At 32.5% G+C, this 20,669-nt stretch overlaps 1 protein-coding gene across 1 annotated transcript; it reads right to left on the reverse strand.

The window, feature by feature from the left end:
• Positions 1–3,659: 3,659 nt before the first annotated feature.
• LOC105332580 (zinc phosphodiesterase ELAC protein 2) lies at positions 3,660–19,531 on the reverse strand. The gene is made up of 20 exons (XM_034458884.2): positions 19,228–19,531; positions 17,993–18,061; positions 16,960–17,036; positions 16,591–16,658; positions 15,821–15,878; positions 14,931–15,002; positions 13,593–13,639; positions 13,381–13,416; positions 12,723–12,747; positions 11,441–11,597; positions 10,593–10,817; positions 10,229–10,341; positions 9,595–9,688; positions 8,796–8,934; positions 7,697–7,845; positions 7,167–7,230; positions 6,721–6,844; positions 6,454–6,532; positions 5,667–5,820; positions 3,660–4,796 (listed from the first exon to the last, which is right to left on the reverse strand). The coding sequence occupies exons 1-20, from the start codon at positions 19,422–19,424 to the stop codon at positions 4,644–4,646; spliced, it is 2,100 nt and encodes a 699-aa protein (XP_034314775.2). The 5' UTR covers positions 19,425–19,531; the 3' UTR covers positions 3,660–4,643.
• Positions 19,532–20,669: the final 1,138 nt, after the last annotated feature.

Consider the following 20,669-nt stretch of genomic DNA (forward strand, 5'->3'; position numbering starts at 1 on the left):
GATGATGTCTCCAATTTTATCCTACAATAACTGGAAGTCATAGAGTGCTGCCTAATTCCAGGTGGGGGTGTTCAAATTTTGCGTAAAAAATACAGGAATATTCTTTTGGAGAATATGTAAATGGTATGATACATGTATATGACAGTAATATTTAAGCATGAATTACATGTAAGGTATACAGGGTTTTCAAAAAAGCAAGGTCTGAGCCCCCGGTCTGAAAAAAAATCGGATGGATGAGCTACAGACCCGCTGATCTCTGTCATATCTTAATCCTACAGTGGGGCGGGGGGGGGGGGGAGAATTAATTCCAATTTTACGTTGGAATATATGGAGAAAAGTTGTAAAGAAGCAAATATAAATTTAACATTTGAATCAGTGTTACTTAAGTGAAAGGAAGGTAACATGGGGTCACCATAACCTGGGGGAATGGAGTCAAATTTTAATTTAGATATGAATCCATCTGAAAAAAATTGAAGGCTATGACTTGTTAAATTTATAGAAAAGCAAGCTTTTTCACAAAATGTTCACGTTCAGTCGTGGGGGTCAGAGGGGGTGTAATTTGAGAAGGATCTCATTTTTAATATGTTAAAGAATAAATACGGGAAAATGGAGGCTTTGATTTTAATTAACACAAGAAGCAATCTCCTGAAAATATAATATAGAATTTTCATAGAATTATTATAACCCTGAAACAGAACACAGCTGTGAACGGTGAGTGCCCCCAAAAATATATTTGGGATAGCAAACTATTGAAGAACCAACAATCGTTTAGTCGAAATACGTTTCGACAAATTAACTGGTTTATCGGATATCAAAATAAACAAAATTGCAACTTTTTATTGGTTCTTGTCTCAACTGAGCTGAAAACCCTATTTTAAAGGGGGCATTTGGTCAGAAAAGCTGAAACTTGTGTGGAAGCATCCTCAGGTAGTGTACATTAAAGTTAGTTCAAATTATGATCCCCGGGATGGGTGAGACCACGATTTGGGGGAGGAGTGTCGAATTTTTACATTTGTATGTAGCAATGATGTTGGGGGGGGGGGGGGGTCAAATATTACTCTCCAAAATTCATATGTTATAGTATGTGTTAAAAATAATATGCAAGCTCCTGAACATATTTTTTGTTTCTCAAAAGTTTAGACTGTTGTCTGGTTTCTTATTTGTTTCATTAACAATTCTTTGCCCCATTAAGGGATTCAACGTTTGATGTAGGTTAATTTAAGAAATAAGAAATCATTCGTGGAGTATTAGGTGATAAGTTTGGGTGTGATCAAATCCACAAAAAGCCCAAACGGCTTTATGATCGATTTTATCCCACCAAACCAAAATTATGACCTCATAGTATCAAAGAATAATATTTTTATTTATCTAATTTTTAGCTATTATATGATTAATAATTAATATCTTGACATATTACGTAATTTTCAATTTGTATAATTATGCAAACCCCGCTTGCACCCCAACCTTGTGTCATTGATGAAACATATTGGGCTATAATCTACTTCTTTGTCCACAGAATTTGTATATGACTCTATAAAGCTGATTTTGAAATGGATAATGCTGTTTAGGTGAGTGATGTGTCCCATAGGCCTCTTTTTCTTTAAGTAAGCACTGTTTACTATCGTTAAAACAGCTCTGCAAGGCTGTATGAATATTATTTTATGGGTAATATTAAATATTATTAGAATGTTTGAGTTCGAAGAATAAATCTTAAACAAACGGACATGAAAATTCTGAAATATTTTTCTTACCACACAACGATGTTGCCAGTTCTCATTTGGCTCTAAAATTTTTAATTATCATCGACAACTACCGATTTAAGTTCGCTTTGCACAAGGGTGCACAAGCTTAGGCCCTGGTGTGGCCCAGAGGGCAAAGCCCCCGGAAGCTATCTGGCGAGTTTTCAGCAGTTCAGACACTTAGTTTTGAGTATCCAGGAAAAGAACTCGTCAAAAAAACCACCAGTTTTAATGTGTACAATGCTTACTACATCATCATTTAATGTGTACAATGCTTACTACATCATCATCCAAAAATAAATGATAAAGAAGAAAAATAAAGTCTTGTTTATGATGAGATTAATTTAATCATAATAAGTCTTGTGTTTTCTCTCCTACTGGTCTATAACATTTTTGTCTACAAAATTACCCATTATACAAAACATTACTATATTTTTAAACTTTAAGATTCCGTTAATTCTCGACAATCAATTAATACGCATTGTCACCTTGTCCTTCAGGTACTAGAATTGTAAGCAAACAATAGTAGAAAATATCAGAAGAGCAATTTATTATTTTCTATTTATTGAAAAAAAAGGCAAGTCGCTCTTGCTTTTTTCAGCAAATTCTGGGATATCAGCTTCAACATAGACTAATTGGTGACATGATCAAATTCCGGAATTATTTATACGGTGTAGTTTATTTTTATTCATAAAACAAAGTTTATATTATTCAACATTATTCAAGTTTTATTATTTGTTGTTGTTGTTGTTGTTAAAATGACGCGGAAGCAGTTGCGTACTAGCGTACGCCAGACCTAACCACGCGCCTGAAATATATATGTGCATGGGATAATATTCGTTCATCCTCCTCCTATACATTGAATAATGCGGGTTCTTCATTTAATACACATATATAAGGAATCATTCTTTTTGAGTATTATGAGGTGATAATTTTTGTCGGGGCGTGATCAAATCCAATAAAGCCCGAAGGGCTTTATGATAGATTTGATCACGCCCCGACCGAAATTATCACTTCATAATATTCAAAGAATGATTCCTTATTAATTATATTTATATAATTTTAGGCCATCGTACGATTAAATAATTGAATATAAATAAGCAAACCCCGCTGGAGCCTCAATTTGGCGTCATTTGTATTATGGGATATATAGTACAAAATCGTTACGTAGTGTTATCACAGGCAAAGACACTGAATAATGTAAATATATAGCTATAATATTCATAGGAGTTACATTTTCGTGGATTTTTATCTTCGTGGATATTATTGTTATCCCCCTCCTTGATTTAAGAAACTTGATACTGTTTGATACAAACAGTGGTGTCTCGAAAATAAGTACTCGTGGAAAATAATTACAGTATCTTGATTAATAATGCTAAAAGATGAATCCATGTGCCCACAAAACCGGAAATCCACAATAATTTTTAGTTCATGAATACGATTTTTAATGAATTCATAATATACCCTTGAAAGGTACTAACATCATAGATTTGTCATTACTTTGAATTCAATCAAAATTTTTTAAAGAATAACAGTCAAATTTATTTTCTTGATTCTTCATCCCCTATTAATATTTTTAGCAACACATTTTTCTCTATCAGTTTATTGCATTATCATATAATTTGCATCATACTCCGGTGACTATTAAGGCCAATGGGCCTCTTCTGTATGTAATGCATTGTCATTCAAAGTCAAGGTAAATTAAACTAATTATGATGTTCTAATTTGAGCTAAAAATTTCAATTATTATCTCATTAAATTTCAAGCTTTTAAATACTCCACATTGCTCACTTGAGTAACATAGGTACATAATGTAGCTAGGACTCCAATCAGATAGCGGCAGCATTTACAATGGAATCTCAGCGCACAGTGTCAATCTACTTATTTCGGCTGTTTACAAGCCATCAACCACTTCTTAACAAAGTTATGCAAGTTTATTCAGTTCATTTATTTGTTTGTGCATTTAGCAGAAATAATGTAAATGATTCCCCCGGAATACCGTTTAACGGTATCTTGATTCATAATTCCTACAAGCAAATTACATTCTAACAGATTAGCAAAAATATTACAATTCACAAATTATTGTAAACCAACTTTTATTTGCAATTACTTTATTTCGCAATTTACCTGAGCCATATAACAAAGCCTAGTTCGCGGCGCGAGATATTTGCAACGAAGAGGCTTCACAATTCTCACAAATATTTATTGCACGCGAATAAAAGTTGGTTTACAGCATTACCTCAAATTTAAAAGATTTCACAGTATTTACATATTAAAATATATCACAGACTCACAGTCATATTCCAAACAATTTCATAAAAGGGAAACATAATAATTGACACTTATTCCTTCCATGTCACTTGGAATATAAACAACAGAATTCATGAATCACACTGTGTAGAAAGGTAACTTAATTCTGGCCTAAAGAATATTACAATATACATTGTACTGGTACATGTACCACAAAAAAAGAACCTTGAAGAGACAGGAAAATTGTGTACCGTATTTATAACGTCAACATGCTTTAACCTTTACACTGTATCAAATGAACTTTCCATTATACTTTCATAACACTATATATTGGTCACAAACATCATAAACTACTATAAATGTTAAATTGTACATAAGTACAATATTGGTAGGACCCAGTGATAAATGATACCTCAAGAAAAGGCATGTGAACATATATTTACATAACATTAATATCATGTTAACATAACAGCTCTTCATTCCATCCAGTACATGTACATGTATATAAGGATAAGTACTGAGAAATATCACAGGTAACTCCGACCAAATTGATGGTAACTGTCTATACAGGAGAGTTCTGATAGCCCACTGTAGCCACTGATGTACAATTCATTGCATATAACAGTATATACCGGTATATCAACAGTCTTTGGGTCAATAATCAAACATTGTTTTACTCCGACTATATTTGCTATAACGTTCCAATTCTTTTTCTATATTAATTCTACTACCACCTTTTACATTCTGAAAGGCTTCGTTGATCAAGTCATTGTATAGATGCAGCACAGGGCGTTGAGTTAAATTTATCTGGAAATGGAAAAGCATCTGATTAAAGACAACAAAAAAAGAAGAGAAAAATGATTTTTTTGTCAGCATAAATATTTGTTATTGGGTCTCAGTTAATTAAAAGTACAATCTGTAAAGCTGCATTCATTCTAGGTATTGTAGTAAACCAGAGGAAACTGCATATAATTGAAATTTTTCTAAGTCCATGGGACATAACTCTTTCAAAAATGGCTCGATCATACCCAACATCAAATATGACCTAGATATTACTATGATAAATCTGTATACCAAATTTCATTCCAATATGTGTAACCCCTGCGAAATAAATTTACTGAAAACTGTTGGCGGATCAACCGACAGACAGACAGCAGCAAAGCAATATGCCCTCCCTTCTTTAAAGGGGGACATATTAATATATAATTATTAAATAATTGGATTTATAATACTGTTAAATATTGAAAACAATTACAATAACTATCAATTCAAATCAAATGGAAAGCTTCATTATTTTCCTACCAAATTATCATAAGATCTGCTAATTTCATCTTCTCATCCATGTAAGGATTGATTTTAAAAATATTTCAAGTTTCTATGAATCTATCACATATTTTAATCTGAATCATTAAAATCAGATACGACTCTTTTATTTTAAAACTTATCAAATCTACCCTTATCTGTTATATAAATTTTAAGAGGCTAGTAAATACATGTTAGGTGCAAATTGGATGCATGTAAAAAACATATAATATACAGTTTTAGTATTCAATATTGCAAATATGAGTATTTGGTCAACAAGTATTTGGTCAACCAAGGCTCTAATGATCAAAATCGGTGACACTGCAATTGCAGTACATATAGAAAAGTATGCAGGTAAGCTAAAAATCTAATCACCTTTGTGAAATCATGGGCCATAAAATTCTTGTTAGTGAAAGCCTCCGATAAAACAGGTAAGACATCCAAGGGTTGCTTATTGTAAGCAATGTGGGTAAGGACAGTGAGGCTAGCCTGTATTAGTTTCCCATTTCGAATAGCATCCTTCTGGCAGCTGTAAAAGTCAAAAACAAGTGAGTATAATAATTATGTATGTGAATCAAAGTCAAATTTTTGGCTCAGAAGGCATAAAAGATTTATCTATCATTTAATGCTACTAACATAAAATTTTGCTTTGCCTTTAATTAGTGCAAAGTCAATACAAGTTTAATTGATGTGAATAAAAATGCATACACATGACAGTAAAATGCCAAGAATGTTAATTGTATACGTCACATGGCATACGGTACTGTAAGTGTATTTATGGTACATTTAGCGTGTATGAAATTTGGTGAGTTCAATAAGTTACCTTATATTTGAGTTAGCGTTTTGAAAGTACCTATTCCTATACATATATGCAGTGCATTTTGCAATGTACTTGATTAAGTGGAAACGGCTTTCTGCTAAATATGCTCAGTTATAATAGCCAAATATTATTCTATGATGTCATAGTTTGTGGTGTTTTCATTCATTGAGTATTTACACAAAATAAATGATAAAGTAATATGATATGCATGAAATTCATCAATAAACTTATTCGGGTCCCATGCAAATTGAATGTACAGTAAGCTACATGTAGATCTATTCATCAATACTCTATGTAAACATGGCATAACATCCTGTACAATACATGAATAAGATAGCATACCTGTGCATGTTATTAGATCGTCTATTGGCATATATATCTTCGTATGATGCCTCATGAATCAGGATATCACAGTTCTTAGCTGCAATAAAAAAAACAGGAATTACTGAAACATGATGACAGAAATTTTGAAAACCTAGAAACATTTCCCGTAACTTAACTCTTACACCTTCATAGGAATGAATGGAGACTTGTTCTACTGTTCTTGATAAAGGATTAAGATCAAACTTAAATTTAACACCGCCACTGGACTAAATGGAAACTCCCTACCATTCTTGATAAAGGAGTGGGACAGCTCATACGCATCCCCTGTGTAGGCCAAGCTCCATCCACTGGTATGGCTGAGGGACAAGCCGCAGGAGTATGGACAATGTACCACATCATCCACATTCATCTGCAGTTCGAAAATAAAATTGTATGCATTAAACAAGTTATCTTAAACACTCTTTATCTTAAATCCAAGTGCCCTGATATATTTCATTAAAGAATTGTTTATGATGTGCAAGCATTTTATTTAACATATTTGGGTCCCATACTGCACTAAATAGTAATATTGTTTCTATTGTACGATATATTTTAAGATTGGTTTCTACTTGTTCTGGGAGGAGAAATGACATCTAATCTTTAGTCAGGTGCTTTTTAAATTATGCTATCTGGTGCTAGCAATCAGTTCAATCTTGTATCACATAAACTTCAATATTACCGAGTATACATACCCTTCTTAGCCCCAGAGCTCTCTTTATTGGTGTGAAGTTTTCTGGTCGGAAGAAGTCAACAGGGCTTTAATAGCAATCAGATATAATATTACATATAATATTATGAAGAAAAAAAAACAGTTCTAATACACGTTCATGTTCTTTAAGTATCTAAGATAAAAGAAATAACCATTGTACTGTGGTTTCATCAATTTTCGTGGTTAAAGTGAAAACCACTGTTTCAAGGATACGTAATTTCATGGCCAATGATCCTATCAATACAAAATGTTAGTTGAAATTGAACTTCAATGAACATTAATTTTCTTGGATCTACTTAACAACGAAATCCACGAAAATTGGTATTCAACAAATATTGATGAAACCACAGTAGCACAGTGTTTTAGGAGTTTGACTACCATAGTAAGTGGCAATAAGAGAGCAGTGTGTTGGTTTTCAAAGAAAAAATGATACAGAATAGGCCCCAAATTCAAATATTCATTTTACCTGAAAATGGTTGAAATTAACACATATATACTTGTATCAGTACCTACATGTAAGTTTTACGCAGGTTGAAGAGTCCGGGTATGGAAGTGAGGTAGAACCATGGTAACCTCTTAAACGATAACAAATACACTGGCTTTGATTCTAATCCCAGAGATTTCCTTGCCTCATAACGCTTCTTTAATATGAGTGAAAGACCCTACAAAAGAAGATCCTCTTTTAAGCATATCAGTGTTACAAACCTCTATCATTCCCCATTAATGGAATATTATCACAAAATGATGGCAGCAACTACAGATAAACAGTATGACAGTTGTTCTACTATTAGTGATAATTTAGCAGTCTTATTCAAACATACTATCAACTCAATATAGCTGACGCAAATTCAAATAAACACAGGATTTACCTTTATTTCATTATTTTCAAACTATTATGTAAAAGGGCAAATTCTTATCCTCTCCGAGAATTTTATTATTGTGTACACTACGAAACATCTCCCTGGCAAGTTTCCCATTCAATCACAAGTTGAAATTCTATAATATTGCCACCCCTTCCCCAATATTGCAGAGTCTGTAAAACCTACTTGCACACTCTCTTGAATTTATAATCACACATGATGTGAAAATTTTCAATTTTAATTACAGTTTCAAAAAAACAACAAATGGTCCTTGTGTCAATGATCATCTGAATAATTGCATGCTTTCAATAACAAAATGTGTACCCCTTTTGTAGCCTCTTTGAGATCTTGTGGGATCAATGGTATGAACAGACCTCAAACTACACTATACTAGCTTATGCTAACAAAATATATCTGCATATACCGTAAATCCTGCCACCTGTTGTGGCCCCTCTCTGATACAATATTTTTAACAATTTTAGCCTCTTGATATTAATGACCTAATAATATCCTCTTAGACGAGTGCATTATTCATTTCAACAATTCACTCAAGCTGGCTTTGTGACAAGCGTAGTAGTATAAAATATACATAACATGGGCCACGTCACTCAACTTTGTAACAGTTCTAATATTAATGCTTGTATCTCTTTGTTATGTATATTTTAAAATTTCTTTTTGAAGCTGGATCAGTTGAGGTAAACACAAGACCAGATATATATACATTGCATGTTAATAATCAATAAGTCACTCACTAATGTATGATCTAGGTGAATATGAGAGATGAATATCATCTTTATTTTGGCAAGTTCTGTCTCTACTTTATCATGGAAAAAGCGAACCATCTGCTCATAAGATCCACATCCACAGTCCATCATAAACGAAGTCTCCGCACTAAAACATTAAAGGCATTCAAAACCACATTTTCTCAGATCTTGCTTTGGTTTCATAAGAAACCATATTAACAAAGGACAAAAATGATGCTGTAAATAAAATTGGAAAATGAGACTATTTATGAATGGATACTACCTATAGTATGTTTTTCAACTTTTTTTAAAATTCAAACTTGGGTGCTCTATTATGCCCCTCCCTGTAGGTGCAATTGGCCCATAATTTACAGGACTCTATAGCCCCTCCCTGAAAGTAGAATGGGCCAGTAATTTACAGTGCTCTATGACAACACCCCCCCCCCCCCGGTGGATAAGATGGGACAGTTATTTAAAATGCCCTATGACCCCTCCTTGTTGGAATTTACAGCACTCTATGACCCCTCCCTGTAGGTAATATGGGCCAGTGATTTACAGCACTCTTAGACCCCTTTCTGTAGGTACATTGGGCCATTAAATTATGACACTCTATGACCTCTACCTGTAGGTAAGATGGGCTAGTAATTTACAGCACTCTATGAATCCTCTCTGTAGGTAGGATGGGCCAGTTATTATAGCACTCAATGACCCCTCTCTGTAGGTAAGATGGGTCTGCCCAGTTATTTACAGCACTCTATGATCCCTCCCTATAGGTAAGATGGGCCAGTATTAAACACAGATTACTTACTCTACTTTGACTAGGATACATGAGTGACTCCTGGTATGAGATGGAAGGGCACCACCAGTTCCAAGAAAGACAAATTGAGGATAAGCCTTGGGATCTATAAGCAAAAATATTAACAGTAGTCAGTCAAACGCTCAAAGCATACAGTTAACACAGATCCAAAATTTAACCTTGCTCCTGTCCTTGAACCAATTTTACAGGGACACTATATTTCTGACATCTGTGTTACATAGATCTTGAAAAAATTATTGAGATGATCTCTCTGACATTCACTTCTATGTCAAAAGAAATAAGTCTCTTAAAAGATGTTTACAAATATAAATTCATTACACATGTGCCATCTATAATTCATGTTTTAAAAATGTGCCTAAATGGTTAATTAATACAACAAAATATTCAGAAGAATCAACAGAAAGGCAATTCAAAAATTACTAAGGAATTCCTTTTTTTTTCAAGGGGCCAGGGATTTCAAAATTTGTACAACGAGGGTAGCTAAATCATCGTATTGATTGAAATTTTTTTTTATTATTATGATTCAGCAACAATTACAGAATGATATGTTACATTGGGTGTTATCAAGCCAAGATTTTTGTTTGAAGCCATAGCTGAACAAATTGAGAATTACAATATTTCATACCAACATCGGCCTCTTTAGATAGTACATTAATATGCCTTAATTTGTCCTCAAGATGTGTTATAGAGTTCAAAAGCTCATCTGCAAACTCAAACTTGTCGTCTCCTTCATTAATCCTAAAACACAGGAAGGAAAATCACATCATAAACTTGTGCTTTATAATGAGTTCAATGAAACCATTTTTATAGAATTCATTTCAGACTTGTTTGTCTCACAAAGAACCTAAATTTAAAATTTCTGATGAAAATTTATGTAAAATTAACAGGTTAAGACAGTTCTTATCAATAAATTTTGTTTCTTTCACTGTGCTTCAAAATTAATTGGCATAGTAAAACAATTCAATTTAGGAGTGATAATAAAGATTTACCTTAAAACAAGATTATTAGTAGTATGATAATAAAGGCACTCCATGTAGTTTACAGCATTCAACACTTTCCGAGACAAATCTATATCTTCTGTCTGGTTCCCTTCCAGGAGAGGAAAAATATCCTTACTAAAGTGGTTTAGGACTTTATTACAGTTGACCATCACTCTGTTCACATTCGCTAAACAGTTCTCGTGTAAAAGCAGATGCTGTGTCTCTTTACCAAATCTGGGTAAAATCAATCAAACACAATAAGAAATACGGGTATAAATCTATTAAGCTATTTATTTTCCCTCTATTTCTTAAGAATTTAGATTGTGTTTCATATATGGTTGCCAAAAACCCATATCAAGATCTAACTAGTTTTGACTAATTTGTCTGCATATTAATACATGTATAGGCATTCCTTTTTTCTGTAAATATGCTGTTTATTTATACAATACCGGTATTTACATCTAAAATTTCATTATGTCCTTATTTACTGAAGATTTTCATTCAGCATTTTCCAAAGAGATGCACTGTCAAACATTATTCAGCAATCAAGTCAAGAAACACTATTAACTTCACATTTGTAATTTTCAGAAAAGATTTATCTTTATGTACCAGTACATATATTAAGTACCTTAAATGCAGTGGGGCATAATTGGAAAAATGAGCATGAAAACATACTTTGTACTTTTGATCTCAACCAAACTATGCTGGTCTGATAAATCAAATAATCATTCCAATCTTATGAAACTTAACTCTTAAATAATCTGACCTTATAGTATTTTTTGTGTACAGTCCCTTAGAAAGTAACTGCCTTCCATCTCTCCCCCTCCCCCCCCCCCCTTTTAAAAAAAAACCTTAACCTCTTTATGAAGGCACGGTACTCTGGGCTGAAGAGAATGCTACTGGAAGACATATGAACCACCAAGCAGGTCCGGTAACTGTCATCATCCTGGTATTTTAAAAATCCTGGGTGATTTAACAAACAATCCAGGTACCCTTCATCAGGACAATCAATTACTGAAACACAAAAATTTAACTCATACACTAGTAATTGATCTTTCTTTAAACAGAATGCAGTCAGTATGTTATAAATACTGTTTAGAAGCAACAGACAGAAAATGCTGACTACTCAACAATACATCAAAATAATTTTGAAACTAAAAAAATCACTAAGAACAAATACATTCTCAATTTATTTATCATAATCGATTATTTGAATATATATTCAGTATACTGCACTCATTATAATATATATAAAGTCAATGCAGTCTTTTATTGATGTATTCATATGAAATCACTTCTAAGCAAGGGAGTTTGTGCACAACCTTCCTCACGTAAATAACAAACCAATTACTACAACATACCTACTATAGTGACAGACTACTGTATACAAGGAAATATTCGCCCCCATTTTATTTTCGCCCCTTTCACCCTCAAATTTAAGACTGGGTGAATTCCAATGTCTTTAATTAATTTTCTTTAAACAAAACTGTGTCTGAGAGAATTCAAGATGGGGCAAAACTGTTTGTAAGTGTAGAAGGCGAAAATTACACGGAGCGAAAATAACCCTGTATATAGTATGTATAATCAACAATCCGGTCATTTAGTGACCTTGCAGAAAATCTTACCTTTATATGACCTTGCAGTCAATATGACCACTGAATGACCTTGCAGACAACCTGATCAGTAAATGACCTTGCAGACAATATGACCACTAAAAGACCCTGCAGATTGTGATATAATCAGTACTTTCAGGAAATGCAAGTCAGTAAAAATATGCACTATCCACTAAAATTCTTTTTTCAAAACTGTCCATCGAAAGTGGCTATATCAATCTAAACACAGCACAAACTGTTATTCTGAAAATGCCAGTAGAGTACCGGTATACAAGCAATATCTTCGACATGATAAGAAAACTTTAACTAGAACAGATAAAGTAAATAACACGTGTAACACTTTTTCCTCCAGACAACGACTTTCCCAAGACTATTGGATTCATTTTGTGCTAATGCACTAAAACTTCACCATTGGTTCCTTAAAATGTTCATCAAAGGAAGTATAATAATCTATTATCCATTATGTTTTAAAAATACTGGTACATGCACATACAATAGTATGTAAGTGACACTTGCTTTTACATACCTAGAATGGCATCTTTCTCTTCAACCTGAAACGAATTTATGAAGAAGATAATTGTGAAGAGGTCAATGACAATGCCACTTATAAATATCCAAATAGATACTGTATATTCGGTAATTTTTCCGATGATCTTATTTTTTTTGCGATCACATTTACATCCGAAATATTCAATATTTAAGGAATAAGGAATCATTCTTTGAGTATTATGAGGTGATAATTTTGGTCAGGGCGTGATCAAATCCAATAAAGCCCAAAGGGCTTTATGATAGATTTGATCACGCCCGACCGAAATTATCATCTCATAATATTCAAAGAATGATTCCTTATTACTTATATTTATATAATTTTAAGCCATCGCACGATTAAATATTTAAATACAAATAAGCAAACCCCGCTGGCGCCTCAATTTGGCGTCATTTGAAGTTATGAGTTATATAGTACAAAATCGATACGTAGTGTTATCACAGGCAAAGACACTGGAAAATGTAAATATATAGAAATAATATCTGGTATTTTTTGCTAGAAGAAACTTTTACTTAGAAAGGTTATTAGTGAAATAATTGATGCCAAAAAAAAAAGTTACACATTTTCTTATTTTCGCAAAATTTTGTGTAATGCAAAAAAAAGAAGATAATCAGTAATATAAGCCTTGTTCACTTACATTTTGGGGGCCTGTAAGATTTCCTTTTCTTGGAATCTATTAAACAATATACAGGTATAAAATGTATGGCTTTTGTACGCAATTTCTTTTGCTTTCTTTGTGTATATTTAAACCCAAAAAAATATACCAATATATTTTAATATCAGAGAGACAATTTTCAGTGATATTTATAAAAATCTCTCGATAAACATCTGCAAGGAGAGCAAGCATACCTCAAATGCATAACAATATACATCACTGGTGGAGCTTTGTCCTTCCACTGCAAAACAAAACAGGGATAAACCTCCTACTGGATACAATGCAATACCACCAATCATACACAATGTACTCACTGGAGCATCTACATATTCATGAGATAGATTTTTCATGCATATTGTACACCAACTTTTAATCTTGAGCGAAATTTTTTTGAAAGGTTTGCAGGAGCCTCGTTGTCGCGAATATTTCTTGACAGGAACCAGTCGTTGTCAGACAGATGTACATAACAATACGGGTTTGGTGAACGTGAAAATTAGTTGTCGCAAACCAGATTATCTCCGGTAACTCACGAAATAAAGTTGTTGCATATAGAAGTTGGTTTACAGTATTCAAATATACTATGGATTTCTTTTATTTCAGTAGATCTTATTTTTGCAGGAATATGACTACAGTGGAGCCTCAGTTATCCGGACGCTTTCGTTCCCAAGTTCAATCGTCCGGATAGGTGAAGCGTCCGGATATCTGAAATGTGTCTATTTTTGACATGAATGATAATGTATTTGTATACAATGGCTCCCAGTGTTGATACTAGGTTTTTTTACCTTTCATACCAATTAGAAAACATGCTAGAGTTGTCTGTTGATATGAACATTTTTAAGAGATAAAGAACTCTGCTTTATTTTATTATTTTGTCATGAAATATTAACCGGACATAAATGATAACCGAATCTAGCTTAATTTTTTGTGTCCAAGTGTGATATGTGTGTGATACACTGTTGTTCGCAATTTTCCAATTTTTGAAAGTGATTTGGGAAGCCAGTGTGTTTATACAAGCTACTCATGAGGGTCTACCACATAAAAAAGGTTTGAAACTTAATTGACAGGGGTAATTTTTTGTACTGAGTAGGGTATCATCAAATTTTACCGTCCGGTTAAATGAAGCAAGATTAGTAGTAAATCAGTGTTTTGTGGTAAAAACAGGCCGTCCGGATCCGGAACACGAAATTCCGGATAAATGAGACAAAATAACGTATAAAAAATCTGTTCCCAAATAAAATCGTCCGTAAACTGAAGCGTCCGGTTATCTGGCGTCCGGATATCTGAGGCCCCACTGTATTCATATGACTGTATAAATTTAAATATGTTACAATTCATATGTATATGTAAGACATATTTTTCTTGAATCACATAATTTATTCTTGGAACAATCATAATTATAAATCTGAACTTATAAATGATTTTTATTGAGAATTTAATAATGGCAAGTTCAAATCGATCAAAATTAATAAATGAGGTTTTAGTGTATGAAAAGTAATTTACATTTAGTAAAAGTATATGTACATAAAACATACCTCCTTTCTTGTTCAGCACTATGTTGTGAACATTGAACATGGAACATCTTATTTTCACTGAGCTAGTAAATTCTAAAAAATTTGAGGCTCGCATAAATTACCAAAACAAGATAGGAAATGTCTTTTGTCATTGAATATACTGAAAAATGTTGTCCTTTTTTGTGTTTCAACATAGCAAAAAACAATATGTTTTAATTTTCTATCATTCATTTTTATTATTAAAGTTTAATCTTTAATGCATGCAAACAAAACTGTCTTATTTCACAAATCAAATGAAATATAGATGGATTAAACCCACAAGTTCTCACCAAATTTTTTTAAAAGAATCTTTATTAATAAATTGTGTCTTGAAACATGCAAAAGCACCTGACTTTTAAGCATCTGACTTTTTTTTCCCTTATATAAGAATAATATACCCTTTCTTATTATCGATAATACACAAAAAACTCATTGCTGCCATCTTGAAATTTTCTAATATGGTCACATCCACTTAAATATTTGCAATACTCAAATGTAAAAGTATTTTTGAGATCCTCGTCATCTTAATGCTGTAGATTGTTCAACATCTCAGATTACACTTCAAATTAATAACCACATTCAATCTCTCCTTTTTGATCTACTGTGTAGAAAATTCAAAAGACAGCTAAAAGGAGGATTTATGAAAATTATTGCATTCCTAAAGTCATAAAAATAGAAGTAAATTGTAAGGTGAGGGTTGGGCAGTGGTAGTGGTATTTTTCATTAGGGATCAAATAAATAATGTTGGTTGATTGTGTACACATGATGATGTTATACAATGTTATACAATGTTTCAATTGCAGCACTTCCATAAGTATGGAAAAACGGCATTCAAAATTTCAGAAATACAACAAGAAGTTGAAATTACTCACGTATGTATCCTTTTAACATAGCTTTCATAATTTCTGGCCTACTCTTAAAAGAGTTCACCTGCAATGTCAATGGTTTAACGTATACACTATACATTTCCAATTTATAGCTGGTGATCTGAAAAGTTGGCAACTACAATATAGTATGTGTACTCCATTATTCTTGATCTAGATATTAATAAAATATTTTTGCAGATTGTAACATTATTGATTTGTGCAAGTGAAATCAAAAGATATTACAGACAATTTATACACTAACAACATCTTTTTTTTAATTTAAAAAAAAATGCTGGTATAGTGTATAAATGTGTACATACCAAGTAAATGATGAAAAAGAAAAGACATGCAAATTAAGTTTTTGATTACTTTTTGTTATAGATAATCCTGAATTAATTGTATATTACATCATACATCGTAGATTGCCAATTTATTTGCACACATCAATGATGTTACTAGAATCTGCAAAAATATTTGGATGTGGGCACTGAAAAATAAATTTTTTGTTTTCATTTACTGAAATCTACAAAATCTGCTCCAACATTAACATAATTTTGTAATGCTATAAAAGTAATAAAATATGTCATATTATAAGAAATGAGAGAAGATATGATATGAACTCAGAAAGAGATCAGTTACAGGATTCCATCAATGTTTGATATTGAGAAGGAGCAGGGTCACTTTTCTGTCTGTATTGTTAATTTAACATTGGGAGGGGATACATGTACTGTCAATGAGCATCAAGAAATGTATGTTTATATTACTTATTTACTTACCAATCCTGGAGGTGAATAAACGGTTATTGCAGAAAATTCATCTAACCTCATTACTGATGTTGAAAATGCTGTGGGAAAAAAACCCAAAAACATCAATTTTCAAATAAAAGTAGCAATCTTTCTTCTAGATTTTGGAGTAAATAAAGAATTTGGTTCATTTACAAATATTCTTGAAAAAATTTATCAAAAGAATCATAGTTAAGCTACCGACAAATATTCACTTTTCTGAACAATCAGCTGAGTACAGGCCTTCAAAAGTGGAACTAAACTCAATTTTTAAAGCAACCATTGATGGCATTCAAATGATTTTCTGTTTACCTCGAATATTTCTAACACTTGCTGAAAAAAGTTCCATCAGTCCCTACTCACCACTTATTCCTTCTGTATTTTCCACAGCATTGCTGGTTGTCAGGATGTGAACTTTGTGCCGTTTAGCTAGAAAACCCCTACAAAGGTAAGCAATTTCAATTAAGACTGGTACAAATGGATTCAAACTATGTAAATGTATCTGTTGTCAGATAATAAGCACAATACACCCAAAATGCCAGGGTCTTCAATACATGTTCAAGCCCAAGGCATGTTTATATACCAAGTACCAGATAATTTACTGTAAATTCCTTATTTTATGCGAGTATATATTTCCGCGATTCCCCTGTTATGTATCAAATCATGAGAATATAAAATCGCGATCACTAATTGACTGTTATAATTTCTTATAGTTCAAAACTGTCTGCAAAATAAAAGCGAGATTTTAAAATCTGCAAGGATTGCTTCTCGCGATTTTATGCAGAAATTAATTCCTCGCGTTTAATTAGGAATCTACAGTACAATGAAATCACAAGAATATATCCTTTTATTTAGCATTTAGTAAATCAAAAAACTTATAAATAAAAGATGAGTAAAACATTCTGCGGAATCTAAAAATTGGTTTGTTCTTAGTTGTTTTAAGCTATTTTCTTGAAAAACTGTTTGGAGCATTTTTATTTTGATGGAAATTGCCAAGTAATGTTTGCTCTACTAATGTAGTGTCACAATGTCTAGACTAAGCATGCGATCTCTAGCATTATGAATAAATAATAAAGTACAATTGTAGGTAATGGTCCACAGAAGTATGTCAATTTATGTGCAGCTTCATCTGTAAGAAAGCTCAATGTCTGAAAGCATAGCAAAAAATTACCAGGTAATCTGAAAAGCTTTCAAAATGAAAGGACAGAATAAGAAACAAATGGAAAGGGGAGATGGACCCGACCAGGATTAGAACCTGGCCCCTCTGAATCTCTAAGCATGTGTTATACCTTTCAAGCTATCTGGCGCTGACTATCACCCAGGTCTGACCATCACAATTATATCCCTGAAATTTTCCATATTAAAAGCCATAAAAATGATTAAAACTGATATTTACCCTGATCTGGCGAGATACCACTTCTCTAATGCTGTATCACCACAATTGATTATGAATCTTTCAGGTTTCCTAAAAATGTAAATCATAACAATGTAGAATGCATGTACAACATATATACAAATTTGATTTAAGTCATTTAGAGGTGTTATATGCATAGAAATAGAAATAATTTAAAAGTAGCTGTGAACCTGGATGCCTATTATTACCCAGTAAGGTTTATAGCAATATTACCACATATGTTACAGAACTGACTGAACAGACCTGGTAACAGACTGAAAGGAAGTACAACACTATCATTTACTCGGTTAAATCAATCACTGATAAATGATTAATATTTCAATCATGTGACAAATTGACAATGATGTGTTGGGTGTCACATAACACTTTCACTTGTGAAAAAAATTAAGCAATATATTTTCTAGATGATCTTATACAATAAGGTAATACACAGGATCATATATAATTATATACCGGGTATATAGGATTTCTCATGACTTGCAATGGTATATGATTTTTATCTAACGAGTTGTGTGTTTTCTATCCCTGAGCCTTGGGATAGAAAACACACAACTCGTTAGATAAAAATCTTATACCAGATATTTTTATTTTTTACCTTTTGCCACGTTTTTTGCAAAACCTCAATCTTTTCTGTAAACATTATAATTGTGAGTCGCACAACACATTCACTACAAGACGTCAACAACTTTACACATTGAAAAAAGTTCCTTGAAGATTAACAATCTTATCATTTTGAATTTCTAACATATCTTTATCAATTTGTGAACAAAAAATGAAACAGCATTAAATGCTTCACATTTATAAATCAACTGAATCATTTTGCTACTTTTTCATTCTACATCAATCATCTGCCTAAAGCTACGTAATGTTTAATTATGATGTCACGGGATATCCACCACATAGTGAACTAAACATGTGATAACCAAGGATGCTACAATGTCGTTTGTACCATTTTAACAGTATAAGTGACAATTATTACAAAATCAGAGGCACAAAACATTATATTTCTTGTAATTAAAAAAATATATACCCCTACGTGTATTTCCAAGTATGTGGCATTATATTTTTTTTCATTACAAAAGAAAATAATTAAATAAATAACGCCAGGTGTCTGCAGCTGGTCTGTGCTTAAAATGTTTGTCCTTGATATGGTTTTCAACGGTTACGAAGTCACCAGGGACCCATTTGTCGAGTGTGTTTAGATTTACCTCACTTACATTGAGTAGAGTGGTGTTGGTTGTTCAGGGATAATGAGAAGACTTTTGGAAGTTCCTCTTCCACCACTGCCAATCACTGTAACTCGAAATGATGAGTTCACATCATTTCCAAACTGCATTTTGCGAGCCTGGTAAGAGTTCGTCCGGTGGAATTTTGTCCAAATTCTACTACTACATATTTTCAAAACGCGAAACATTATCGTCACTGTCGTTCATTCATGTCATAGGCCTACTGATACAGTAACATTACACGATAAACATGATAAACACATGTTGATGTTTTGCAAACAGCATGATGATTTGGTATATGTTGTACATCGAACCCGATTGTAATTAGTAAATAACGTCTATATTTATATTCTGAAAGGGACGTATATACCAGTGACACATAAATAACATTTAACATACAATCATGGTTGGGTTTTTTTCCATGATTTCATTGATATACATATACTGTATCTTTCATTGATATACATATACTATATCTTTTAACGGTTAACTTACTACATTAACAGTCAGCCGTGAAATTGATTATTTAAAATATTTTTTATGCAACAAATAATTCTTATTATTTTGTAAAAGTTAATTTTAATCCATTATCTTAAGAAAAATTATAAATCATAATGTTATCCATCATTTACTCGAAGCAGAAAAAAAAATCACTGAGTCGAGGTAACCATTTCGAAACCTACATTTGAGTGGTATTCATTTGATAATCGTGCAATATAGCCTTATATTATTTAAAAATGAGTAATTTTGGATTTTTTTTTCAAAGCAAAGACCTAAAATTTGGACACACAAGTGTTAGGGATTATTAAAGGGGCATGGTCACGATTTTGGTCAAATTCTATTTTTATGTTTTTACTATTTACAATGCTTTAGAAATGCATTTCTCATGATCAAATAAAATTTGAAAGTCACTTGTAGAGTTATAAGCAAGATAATGGGCTCACATTTCTTTGTCATGTAAACAAGGCTCGTGCCCTGTTTTTGTTTACACAGGTTCAATATACCACTAAAAAATCTTTTCCCACCGTATTTGTCTATCTTTTTATTCATTTTAAGCATAGATAAACAGTTCCAAACGTTTAATACATTCGTTATAGGTTTAAAACTGAAATTTTTACTTCAACGTTCAAAATGTAAACAAACGCTTTGTTTACATAACGAAGAATTTCAAGCTCTGTAACTCGCTTATAACTCAACAAATGACACTCAAAGTTCGGTTGCCTATTTAAAATGCCTTTCTGAAGCATTGTAAATATTAAAATCGGAAAAATAATTTTTGACCAAAATCGTGACCATGCCCCTTTAAACTGATCGATGTTTATGCATAACATTATATAAAGCATGCTCTGTAACATCTTTGTATATTTGAATTCCTTTGTAGTGAGTGAAGTTTCCGTGAACAAATTTGCAGACCATCAGTTGTGTCTTAGACT

Source organism: Magallana gigas, chromosome 7 (genome assembly GCF_963853765.1).
Source record: "Magallana gigas chromosome 7, xbMagGiga1.1, whole genome shotgun sequence".
Classification (NCBI taxonomy): domain Eukaryota; kingdom Metazoa; phylum Mollusca; class Bivalvia; order Ostreida; family Ostreidae; genus Magallana; species Magallana gigas.